Source organism: Pseudomyrmex gracilis, unplaced genomic scaffold (assembly GCF_002006095.1).
Source record: "Pseudomyrmex gracilis isolate BER0280 unplaced genomic scaffold, ASM200609v1 scaffold_287, whole genome shotgun sequence".
NCBI classification, from domain to species: Eukaryota; Metazoa; Arthropoda; class Insecta; order Hymenoptera; family Formicidae; genus Pseudomyrmex; species Pseudomyrmex gracilis.
The window spans coordinates 126,437-139,855 of record NW_018020871.1 but is presented as its reverse complement, the minus strand read 5'-3'; the positions used below and the strand labels follow the sequence as shown (position 1 = coordinate 139,855).

General features: G+C 38.2%; 1 protein-coding gene across 3 annotated transcripts in view; it reads right to left on the bottom strand.

The window, feature by feature from the left end:
- LOC109859782 (serine-rich adhesin for platelets) overlaps positions 1–13,419 on the bottom strand; it is an 80,233-nt gene that overhangs the window by 11,494 nt on the left and 55,320 nt on the right. For 2 of the 3 annotated variants that reach the window (XM_020438337.1, XM_020438336.1), the window contains 5 exons: positions 8,376–8,528; positions 8,015–8,203; positions 7,597–7,884; positions 1,856–3,325; positions 589–1,509 (listed from right to left, as the gene is read on the bottom strand). In XM_020438337.1, the coding sequence (XP_020293926.1) occupies positions 589–1,509; positions 1,856–3,325; positions 7,597–7,884; positions 8,015–8,203; positions 8,376–8,426 (2,919 nt within the window). In that variant the 5' untranslated portion in view covers positions 8,427–8,528. The remainder of the gene's footprint in view (positions 1–588; positions 1,510–1,855; positions 3,326–7,596; positions 7,885–8,014; positions 8,204–8,375; positions 8,529–13,419) is intronic. The other variant, XM_020438338.1, reaches the window with a different exon arrangement.

Sequence of the window (13,419 nt, the reverse complement as noted above, 5' to 3'; positions counted from 1 at the left end):
TGTGTATTATAATATTGTACAGTCCGATTTCTAGCGTTAAACGAGATTAACTTGTACGTTCGCATCTGCGCTCGCGCCTATTTACATAATCGACAGATGTAGACTTCCAATTTGATGCAATCACGAATTTTTGTGTGCCGCTGACATAGTAATTCGTGCGTCATGTTAATGTCTCAGAGCGATTTTTCCTCGAGAGCAGCACTCTCTCGCGACCGGATGTAATTCTTATAAAAATGTAAATTGTTGAAGGCAGAAGCTGTACAACCGCATTGCAGAACGTGTTTCGTCGGCTGCGACAGACACAGTTTGGAACGCAAGTAGAACCGAAGCGACAACAGAATCACCTCCGAAACCCAACATTCTCTCTCTCTCTTTCTCTCAGCGCTTCACACACACTCAAGAGTATGCAAGTAGCTCGACAATGTATACTTTATATACAAGATCTAGCACGGCTTGAGATCTAGAGGCTGATCCGAAAGCGGAGGACAGTACGTGTTGTTATATTTTATATACGATCGAAACAACAAGAAAGTCTTCGCAGTTTTAGGATTTTTTCAATGCGTTGTCGACTTGCTGATCGTGCCTAACCTCGTAGCTTTGCTTGTCCGCGCCGACGCGGTTCACCGTGATGAATGGAGTCACCGGCGGCGTCGTGGAAGTCTTGCCCTGAGGTACCACCACCTTCTCGCACACCTCCACAACGGTTCGACGTCGTTCCGCAGGTAGCTGCGCTTCTTCGTGGCGTCTCGTTGATGGGAGTCTCGACGGGGAAGAGGATGAAGACGAGGATTGTTCCGTTAAACTTACTTGCGAGGGCGCGAAAGATTCCGGCGTTTCGCACGTTCTCGGAATCGAAAAGGAAATTTGACTCGTCGAGGATTTGTTAATTGCGTTGCATGTTTTTGAGGTCGACGTTTTGACCGCGACGGCGGGCACGACACTGGACAACGTCAAGACAGAGTCAGAACTCGACGGCGAGGATTTGGTTTTCCGAGGAAGAGGAGTGGGAATTTTGGACGTTGTTCGGGACGTGGTCGCGGGTTTGAAACACGACGAATTAGTTTCGATAGGGAGACTAGTTTGAACGGTCGTCGTTTTAATCGAGGAAAACGATACTTGGTAAGTTTCCACGTTGGAGTTGTCCGAGGACGGCAGAGATGTGAGATTGGAAGAGTGTTCCTTAAAGAGGTTCTGCCGTTTTGATTGGCCAGCGAATTTCGGTCTTGCTTGTTCAATAGAGAGTTTCAAACTAGCCGACACTACGGACTCATTGGGACTCGGTTCGGAATCTGTCTTGAGCTCGATCGCGTCTTTGTCGAATGCGCGCGATTTCGAAAGACTCTCGAGAGACATTTCTCGCTTAGGTACTTTGGGGTTCGTGTGGATAATCGCGTGAGGAACGGAAATATTAGACGAACAAAGTGCATTAGAATTAGTAGTAGTGGTTTCTACAAGTGTCTGCGGCTGCGGTTTGTTAGTCGATAGTTCCCCAGAGATGTCAGCAGTACCCTACAGAATCAGAGAGTTAGGACTCGATTTATAGTTATATTCAAAACCCATAACCAGAAGAAAGAAAAAAACCATAGAAAGAAAAGCCGATAGCCCAAAAGAAGAATTACACAATGCTTGTTTGATTCATCGGGTGCACGAGATTGTATCGGAAGAATATGTATTGCTCGAGTGTAATGGAACATTTCGCAGTTAAAGATAAGTCTTCAAAAACTATTCGATTCAAATTATTTTGTCTATAATTTGGACAAATCTGCGGGATGTTGAAACAGAAATACAATTGAATGTGGAATTCCACTATTCGGAGACTTCAAAATCTTTTTCAAATATAATTTTCGTTACCTACCTTGTTTATCGCTACTGTCTCCCGGTGACTGGCGAACTGTGAGTGAGTAGTGTCGCTCGATGTTAACACGTCCTCTTGAACTCCGGACGTAAGCTTAACTCTCTCTTCGACGACGGCTTCTCGTCGTTCGACGGTCGCGCCACTGGTATGCTGCACGATCTCCTCGTCGATCGGCTCATCCGCTTGGCTGACCGAGCAGCTTACGTCTGCCGTGTGGATGCCCGAGTCTTCACGGTCTGTATCGTTGAGAAGTTCCGCGGACGACGACGAAGCGGGATATCGCCGTCCGTAATCGAGCTCTTCGAGGCTCTGAACGCGTTCAAACGTGTCGGGACCGCTGGAAGCGTCCGCGTCGAGAGAATCCAAGCTTCTGTGAAAGACAGCCCGCGGCACGCGATACTCCGAATCGGGTGATGAGCTTCTCTCGCTAGGTGTCGAGGTGTCGACTCTGCTCTCCTGATCGCGGAAGCAGAGTAAGTGCTTGGCGACATGCGCGGGTCCCCGTTTGTCAGTTATGTCCTTGCTTCTAACGGCGTCTAGGGCGCTGAGACGGTCCTTGATCGTCCTGGCGGTGAGCTCGCCGTTGTGCGAACGTAACTCACTCGTCGCGGCCGGTACCGAAGACTCGTCGCTACTGCTGTACTTTTCCAGCGTGGACAGTCTATCCCGTAGAGGCTTTACTGTTTCCAGATCCTCTGTACTGAGCTTGCGGTGAACGGAACTCTTGTTCTCTCGCTCCGAAGCTTGCTTTTCCAGATGCGTAAGCCTCTCGCGAATCGAGCTCATGTCGCCGGACAACCGGTTGAGCGTCTTGCTGGTGATCTTGTCGCCGTTCTCCGTCTCGTACTTCTGCCTCTCAAGACTCGACAGCCTTTCCTTGATCGACTTCGTGCTGGTGAAGTCACCGGACAACCTATTATTCGCTTTGCTGTCGTTACTTTTCTGCGACGCTTTCTCGAACACCTCGCGCCTCTTCAGTATGTCGATTTTCACTATCGGAGTTTTACTGCTGTCATCATTCAAATTTGTTTTCGAACCGTTCAGCGATGACTTGGCCGCTTCCAGCTTGGAGTCGATCCCAGTCAAAGATCTCCTCGGTATATTCTGCGACACCCTCGACACATAACCGCGAATGGCGCCCTCGTATGTATACTCTTCCGGTTCGGGTGAGCTCGTCGTCGCGGTAGTGGTGGAATCGTACTCCTGATTGTGATTACCGTGAAAACTGCTACCAAACGCTTTTCTCGCGGTAGACGTTGTCGTTGTTACTGTTGTTGCAGTGACGGTCGGCATCGACGCGGTTGTCGTCGTTGTTTTTGCGCTCGATGTCGTTATTGTGGCTGTTGACGCAATTGTTGTCGCTAATGTAGTCGTGAGTATCGTTGCTGTCGTCGTTGTAGCGGTTGTAGACATATCGGTGACGTTATCTACATCCGAATGGCTCTTCTCGATCTCGCTGTCCCTGTCGCTCTAAATTAGAGTAAACGACCAATGTTAAATTCAATAGGTATATTTCTGTACACATGTTTTTTTATTTGTAATTATAAAAATACAAATGTTGTTTTAATTAATAATTAACTGAGAATCATCTCGGGCTCTGAAGTCTTGAAACTAATTGTTGGAGTTGCTGTGACTAAGAGAAGCGATGAAATCAAAAATTATCTCCGTCTTATTTACAGTTTATTATTTAATTTAACCAAGGTTTATATTTACATAAACAGGGATAAGATAGAGAGGAGAAAGAAGTAAGTCACAAAAGACTTGTGACGCACAGCAGCAGCTATATTAGTTAGTTAGTTATCAGTTATAAGAGTTCGAGGAGTAAAGATATACCTTCCGTACGCGTATAATTCATTAAAGAGAATATTAAGTAAAAACAAAGACTTGATAATTTTATATGTGTCCTTTTCACCCATAATCCCAATAGGTTATGGGCCCAGGATACGTTAAAGCACACTGCGTAGTATTGTGTTCTGTGTGACATTGATTTTTTGTTTGAAATTGTTTTCAACAATGGAGAAGTTACCAGTGAAACGAAACATCAAGATTTTTGATGGTGAAAGGTACACTCATTGGAAAATAAGAATTCGTGCGTTGTTAACGAATCTCGATGTGATCTCAGTGATTGACAAAGATCTAACAGATAAAGATGACACTTGGAAGAAAAATGACTCTACTGCTAAAAGTGTTATTTTGAATTACCTATCAGACTCGTTGATTTCAATTATAACACCTGAGAGTACTGCGAAGGAAAATTTTCAAAAATTGGACAATTTGTACGAACGGAAAAGTGTCGCGAATCAACTCGCTCTGCGGAAGAAATTGCTCAATTTGAAATTGCAAGATGACACAACGTTAACAAAACATTTTACGGTCTTTGATGAATTAATCATTGAATTATCGGGAGCGGGTGCTAAATTAGATGAGACTGACAAAATATCTCACATATTGTTAACATTGCCGGTCTCTTATAACGCCGTGATAACGTCACTCGAAACACTATCGCTAACAGAGAAAGATTTGAGTTTGGCATTTGTGAAGACACGACTATTGGACCATGAAGTGAAATTGATGAGTGAGAACAATGATATAAGTGTTAAAGTACTTCACGTTGAAACGAAAGATGACAAAGTAAAGAAGAACAATTTTGACTCAACTAAACGTTAGAAAAATCGTCAAAATTACAAAATTTCTGGAAGCAGATTCAATAGGTTCAGGAATAACAGATACAGGAGGTACTCAAAAGATGGCTGTTATCAGTGTGGTAGAAAGGGACACATGAAGAATGACTGTATTTATTACAAAAGAGAACTTGAGCAAAAATAAAAAAAAAACCAGGAACACTACAACAGTGCAGCTAATTGATGCCTCTCAGTCAAGCAGTAAGAGATCTAGATGTTTGTTTATGGCTGGAAATTTTAAAGAGGATGGAAATGATAAAGATAAAATCAAATTTTTATTGGACTCTGAAGCATCGGATCATGTGATTAATCGAGAGGACTTGAGCGGTGATTTCACGGAGCTGAAAAATCCAATTATAATCTCAGTGGCTAAAAATGGAATCTTTGTACTGGCAACAAAGCGGGGTACACTCAACGTAACAACTGATTTAGGAATCCAGGGAACACTACAAGATGTACTGTACTCGCCAGAAGTATCGTACAATTTGCTGTCCGTCAACAAAATGCGTGAAGCTGGGATGACAATTATGTTTGACAAAAAGAGAGTTGAAATTCTACAAGGTGGTAAGAAGGTAGCAACGGGTAAGTCAGTGAATAATCTAATTGCTATAGACTTTGTACCTGAAACTAGTAGAATCAATTCTCTTTCTCACGTGTATGCTACTAAGAAAATTGATTATGAGTTGTGGCATCAACGCTTGGGTCACATAAGTAAGAATAAACTTTTAAAATTAAAGAGTAAACAAATGATTGGCGATGTAGAACTATTGGGACAAATTATACCAAGTGAAAATTTGTGTGAACCCTGTATAAAAGGTAAACAAGCACGGTTGCCATTCAACAAATTTAAAGATAAGAGTCAGGTACAAAGGCCTCTATTCATTGTGCATTCGGATGTCTGCAGTCCAGTCACTCCACCGGCTAATAATAACAAAAATTATTACGCGTCATTTATTGATGAATACACCCACTATTGCGTTACTTATCTTATCTTGTTAACAGCAAAATCAGAAGTATTTTCAGTTTTTAAAGATTACGTTGCTAAAAGTGAGACTCAGTTCAATTTAAAAATTGCCCATTTATATTGCGACAATGGTCGGGAGTATTTGTCAAATGAGATGAAGGATTATTGTAAAGAAAAAGGTATTAGTTATCACTTGACTGTTCCACATACTCCACAGCAAAACGGTGCAGCAGAACGAATAAATAGAACAATAACCGAAAAAGCTCGTACAATGATTGTTGGTTGGCAGATTTAGATAAAGTATTATGGGATGACGTGGTTTTTGTTGCCACTTAATCGAGTAAATTGAATTCGGAAAACTCGAGTAGTAGTGACGGTTCGGTTGTAACGGACGAAACGCAAAGTAAACAAATAAATAATCCAAACAAGTCTCCTGACACGCGTGCTGGTAAACGAGTATTCTCAGAACCAAGAAGGAGTGACAGACTGGCAAAACGTCCGCATGTATCATATAACGAAAATAATATACCAAATGATTATCTTATGTACACACACTCAGTAGTGTGCGGTATCCCTAATTCATATCACGAAATAAAAGGTAGAGACGATAGAGATCGATGGGAACGTGCTTCAAGAAGAAATTAATTCTCTTGAACTTAATAATACGTGGACTCTAGTACCACGACCTGAAAATAAAAACATAGTTGATTGTAAGTGGGTATTTACGATTAAAAATGATGAGCATAGAAACCCATTGAAATATAAAGCACGAGTAGTAGCAAAAGGGTTTAGCCAAGAATACTTAGTAGATTATAGTGAAACTTTTGCACCAGTAGCTAGAGTTTCTAGTTTCAGATTCATTCTTGCACTTGCAAATCAGTTTGATCTATTGATACATCATATGGATGTCAAAACAGCATTTCTCAATGGTGAATTAGAAGAGGAAATTTTCATGAGAGTTCCTGAAGGTATCACAAGTGCTAGTAATCAAGTGTGCAAATTAAACAAAGCTTTGTATAGATTGAAACAAGCAGCAAGATGCTGGTTCAAGAAATTTGAACAAGAACTATTAAAAATAGGTTTTAAAGATTCAGAAGCTGATCGATGTATTTATTTTTTTTTAGATAGAGGAAGTATTTTGGAAAATATTTATGCAGTATTATATGTAGATGATCTTAACATTGCCACAGCTAAAATTGAAACGATAAACAGGTTTTAGAAGTATTTAATGCAAAAATTAAAAATAGTAGATTTGAAAGAGATTAAATTATTTCTGGGAATTAAGATCAGCAGAGAAAAAGGGAAAATAACTTTAGATCAAAGTGGATATATAAAAACAGTTCTAAATAAATTCAATATGCATGACTGCAGAACAAATGAGCGACGGATAAAACTTTTAGAAACGTACTCAGGAAGGTCATATTTACAATGTATCAAAACGGGAAGCCGATTGGAGGGGTCTACCCTATTGTAAACATTTACCGACCCCGAATACTCCTCTAACTAATTTTTAAAATATTGCGAAAAAAACTCCTCAGCCAGGAGTCGAACCTGGAATCTCTGGCTTTCCGGACCGTCGCCTTCCCTGTTAGGCCTTCAGTTGTACTGAAAATCATACGCGCCTATAAAAAAGGCATGAAAATCACCTGATCGCAAGAAGCTGTGTCATATGCCGCTCGCTTGTTTACTCCGCCTCTCATTGCCAAGACATTGCATGAGTAAGTCACTTTTTTTACAACTGGAAATTATCACGCCTACAGAGTCTCGGTCATCGCTTCCCACACGCTTATTGGCTCACATTCAGTAATTAATAACTCAATAAATATTACGAATTTTACAAAATAGTAAATGACTTTTTTTTCAGATTGACTCAATCTATCTTCCCACTTCGGCTGTGTCACAAGTTTTCAGAACACCTTGTACATTATATCATATTTATATTAAATTTAAAAACTTCGATAACTGTTATAAAAATTTTCATATTATTGAGAAATTAGATCGGAAAATTGCGAAAAAATATATTTAATAAATATCATTTAATAGCCTCAAAGGTAAAAATCAATACAAACGATTTGCTCATTTTGATAGATGCGTACCAGAACACTGTGTGTGTCGTCATGCGTGTCGCCGCTGACCGAGCTCTTGCCGCTGCTGGTACCGATTCCAAGGTCGCTGAGATCGTTCGCATCATCGTCGTTGTACACAGCTAAACTAATGCTCGGCTTACGACCTCTGTTGCCGCGCTCTTCCATCATCTCCGAGAAAGTTTTGTTTCGACGGCGTTGACGATCATGTTCCTCTAACTCGAGCTTTTTTACCTCCACCACGCGCTCAATTATATGTTCCTGTCTCTTCCTTCGGCTACTCTTCCAATTATCTAAATTCTACAAGCAGAATGTTATCGTTCTTTAAAAAAAAAGTTGTATTAAAACCTTACTGTATAAATAACGTTTAAATAAAATTTGACATAAATTCATATAAGTAAAATTTTTATATTGTAAAACTGAGTCTTACCGATTGCCAATCTTCGGGATCATCACGAACTTCTTGTTTAATTTTTTTTACCTCCTGGACCTTTTGTAGCTGTTCTTGCGCAGTTCGATAGAGCGAACATGGTCCGACCTTGACGAATTGCAAAGGATTGGTCGCTTGTTTAGGAGGTGTTTTTAAGGTCGTTTTTAATTTTGGTGGTTCGTGAGTCATCTGTGCGAGAATAGATCATGTTCAATAATTATAAACACATTCTCTTAATTCTGATCAATCTAATTTTTACAACTACGATTTTTTCAATCTCTCTTAAATCGAAAGAATTTCTAATTTACTTTGTATATAATTGTCTTTTGAAAAACACTTCTTACGTAAAACAATTACTAACCATCCTATCGTTTCGTCGTTCAGTCGCGGCAGTTTGTGACGAAGCAGGCATCCTTTCCTCTTTCCTGCTTCTCTTACTTTTTCTAGATACTTCTCCCTCTTCAATGTTGAACTACACTCCTCTGTACGACTCGGCCCATCCTATGTATTGTTCCTGAAACAAAACACCGAAACTTGAGGAAAATAGATTGGCCAATGTGAGCCTGAACACAGTTGACGGCGTGTAAAATTTTTTGTAAATTATTTTTATTCAAAAACTTTACGTTTCGATCCCCGGGTGGGATCATCTTCAGAAATGAAATACAAAAAAAAACCTGTGTAATAATAACAGAATACAATCAATAATACAAATCAAAGAAATATATCAAATATAAACGCAAATTACTCACACAATTAAATAAGAAACGATATTTTACTCGCTAGATGTACGTCAACAAACGTATTGACATGAGAGACAAATTAAAATATAACGTGTTGTTTCTCTCACTGTTGTGACGAGAATGCCGACAAACCGAAAATATAAATATAAAGACAGAGACAGAGAGAACCAGAGACACCTATTGCAAAAAGAGTAACCAACCATTTACAATTTCTTAAACTTTTCGATTAATGGTAAGTATGCATTGTCTAGTAAATCCGTATCACTCTGCAAATTAAGACCGGCCGATTGCTTCTTAATATAAAGCATCTCAGAAACAAGACGCTTTGTATAAGAGTGTTCCTCATCTAATATACGGATATTACTCCAATCAAATTCGTGGTTGAAATTAATTCTATGGTCGGTAATAACAGATTGTTGCAACGAATGTGGCTTTTATATTCATTGATACGTGTATTGAGCAGTCTTTTTGTTTGGCCAACATATGAAGCCCGACAATCACCGCATTTTAAACAATAAACAACATCAGATTTAGATGAAGGAGGCAAAGGATCCTTCTGAACACGAATAAACTTTGAAAGTTTATTACCACTCACAAAGGCAAGCCTCATGTTAGTTCTAGAATTAACAAAATCAGCCACACCCCTCGCGACCGAGCGTACATACGGAACAACGAAAAATTTATTTTATCTATTTTCCTTAAGTTTTTCACAAAATTGGAGCCTTTATTGATTTAAAACACCAAAAGTCGTTGAACAATGTTAAATGTAAAATTAATTAAATAATTAAATATCTAGTAGGAAAGAAATAGATTATTTGCGTTTCTTTATTGTTTACACAATTCCTTTTCTAATGTAATAAACAATAAAGTAACGCTAATAATCTATTCTCTTTTTGTTGGATATATTTTGCTCAAGTAAACTTTCATCGAAGTTCATCTTCCGAGAATGTAGAACGTTTATCGTCTCTTGTATAAATATTATCGGATTCGGTTTATGTTCGTGCGTCACATCCGCTGCACGTACCTATGTTATTTTTGTTTCAAAACCGCATATTATCATCTTCTCATAAATAAAATTAACAAATATGTCATGGCATTTAATTTTAATTTTCGTAAAAATTTATATAAAATACCACTTCAAAATTGTATTTTAATAAAAATAAGTGTAAAATATATTACAAAGACATTTTGGAACATTTCTGTTTTAAAACCGTTCTTAAAACTCGGCGCGGAAAATTCGTTCTCCTCTATTACATTTCCTCAATTTGATGCTATAAAAAAGAACATCTAGCAAAGAGTATTTCACAATCAGTATCAAAGTGTTCTTGAATTCTGATAAAGTGAACACTGAAATGTACACGAAACGTCGATATGAAAATGATACTCGGTTCCAATTCGAAAATCATTTTTCCGAAATTTTTATAACACACCGCGAAAACATCCAATTTGAATCACATTTTTTAATGATCTTACCAATGACACTATATATCAAGGATTTCGTTAATAACAGTCGGATAACTCGCGATAGCACATAATTTATGTGTGTCGCGGTTTTATAAATTTCCATACGTCCGCGATTGTATATCAGGAATATATTCTCATGCGATATCTATGGTACGCACGCGGTTTCGCGATGATTTGCGCTGATCAGTCGTGTGTACCGATGCGATACAAATGTGCGTGCAAAGACGAGCAACATAACGAGAATAACGTGTTTCTCAGTCGTGCGCAAAATGCAAATTTCTTTTTTTGTTCTATTTTTGTCAAAATAATTCAAGTCGTTGTTAAAATTGAGAATTTATTAATTTTTTAAACGAACGCAACGTTTTGTTGTGTTCCGCTTTTTATATTTTTTTCTTATTTCTTTCTATCAAGAAATTCGCCTGTTTTTATTTAAAATTTTACGAGTCTTGATTGTATTTTGATTTTGCACATCGTCTGCCCTCGCTGCAAAAGCAAACAAACCTTTCGAAGGCAGTTCAGAACGAACGAAGCGGAATGCAGACTTCAGAGAAGGAAATCGACACGAAGATCGCGAAGAAGAAGTCAAGGCTGAGATATTTCTGTCGCTAAAGCTGGCTCGCGCACGCGTAACTGTCGGTTTTCCAGCGGTTTTATTTCGTTCATCTGAGACCGCGGTAAATAACCACGGGCGCAGCAGTCAATCCGATTATCTCCGCTTGCTGAACTTTATATGTGCCTTTTCATTTTTGTTATTAGACTTGTATGCTCTGTATTCGCATGTGCTTTCTATAAAACTCGCTAGATATAAACAACATAATTTGTCACGGAAATGCATGTATGTATAATGACAGCGTTAAAAGACAGCGATAGACACAACAGGTTGTTTTTGTATTATTTTTCTATCATTATAACAGCGAGATGTACAAAACTAAATAAAAAACTCAATATGCTTTTTGACAGAAAACTCTTGATAAAGCGATATCTTACAAAACTCTTTAATCGTGAGATTTATAAAAAAGTGTTCACTTGAAGACATTTTTATTTTTGCGATCTCTTATTCCGCTTGTACTTCGTCCGCATGTCTACTTTGATTTTTGTTTTGTCAGACGCGTACGACGTCTCCTTAAAGAGACATTACCGTAACGATTTTATGATGCATAAAATGATTACTTTACGCCATCAATCTTTCTGGGAAGTTGACTTCGATCTTCTATTATAAACTATGTCAGAGCGTTTTACGGTCATCGAGCACTCTGGTCATCATACACCATAAAAACGCCAACTAGGGCTACAACGTCTCATCTCGTCTTTGATTGGTCAACGCTGATCGCTATATTATAGAACTACTTTCCATTTTTTTTATTCTGGGTTTGCTGTCAAAGATTCTCCATGTTTATATATCCCATGATGTCTTTACACATGACTGTGCCATATAAGCTATAAAACAATTCCCAGTATGTACATACAAGTCTTGCTATATACACATATATCTCTCTTTATGCAACTTGGAGTTAATTAAAAACTTTTCAACAAAAAAGATAAAAAATGGCGTAAATACACGCACAACACGTATTGTATTGTATTTAAAGTGATTTAATTTAAAAACTTAACTGCTTTTAATCTTATACGAGAAAATTTATTTTCTATAATTTTATTCTATACTACAAAAAATTCTTTCTCTACAAAATCTATTTTATTTTAAAAGAAATGATATCAAAAAGTAGCATCAAATAAAATTGTGTACGTTATTACATTATTGGAAAACAATAGAAAATAATAAATAAAATAATTTCTCTCTTTTGACGCAACTTGGGTTAATTAAAATAAAGTTGTAAACAAATCTATACGCGTTCTAAAACTGACATGTTAAATTGCGGATCTCTCATCACATTTCATAGTCGTTATTTTCCGGTACTGCTTGCGCGGGCGTGTATCTCGAAAATTATTGGAGTATATTTTCTCCTTTTTGTCAAACTAGAAAATAAAATGTACGAAATATAGATACTCTCGTCGTTAAGACAAAAAAAGAGAGAAAACCGGAGATTTACAACGCGTTTATGATGCTGCTAATCCAGACGACTGATCAAACACATTCACAACAAAATATCGTGAACGCAACATAGAGCCGGCCTTGGTGTTGATTCAGACAGGGCATACGAACAGAACTCGCACATACGATCGGTATGCACGCATAGACACATTCCCTGGGCCCAGGGCCCGATCGCGTGAGTGACCTCACGTGTGTGCGTAGAAATACGATGGAGAAACTTACATCTACACTCTCTTGTGTACCGGGTACCTTTCTTCTCTAAAACGTGTATATATTCCCTCTTTCGATCACTTTACAATAATATTCCAATGTATTCTAGAATCTGGATTGTTGCAACATATATAATTTAATTTAACTGTTTTATTTATGTATAGAAATATAAAAACGTCACATAATAAAATAGTAAACATATCGTGATCTTGACTAAATTAAAAAATAATGCATAAACATGTAAAATGTATCCAAAAGTACAAGTTCTTTTTATAAATTAGTAAATACGATTAACTATAAATTGTGTATCATTATAATATTTATTTTTATATATTATATATTATATTACATATTACTTATTTTTATTTATTTTTTTTATATTTCTATTTTGTGCATCACTTTTTAGTTGTTAGCTAAATAAGAAGTCAAGTTAAAGTTAAACTCAAAACATTTTGTTTAATTTATCTGTGTTTGAAATAAATATTATTTAAAACATTCTATACATGCTCGTACTTGGCCTTATTTATTTTAGTTTATAAATACTTTTCTGATATTTTTACTCTCTTCAATAAAGATACAAGAATTGAAAGATTTATCGCGTGAAAAAAAGTGTCAAGGATATTAGGATGCGCATAAGTTGTCCGTAATCGCGTTGTTCGTAACGAACGGTGTGTCAAGCTGTATGCTCGCGAAAGAACACCCTGTACGTGCGGAAAGAAGATGTGCACGTGTGTTTGAAAGAGTTGTGCGTATCTACGAACTGGCCGTTCGCGCGCATCGATCGTGGCATGGGAAGACGTGTGCGCGTGTGTGTACGTTTGTTTGCGTGGAGAGCGGTGGCTAGGTCACGGTCAGGGCGATGCCCTCTTCCCTTGGGAGAAAGAGAGGAGACTGCCGTTGCTGGTGATGCTAAAGCTGCCTGCGGGCCACGCGACCGACGA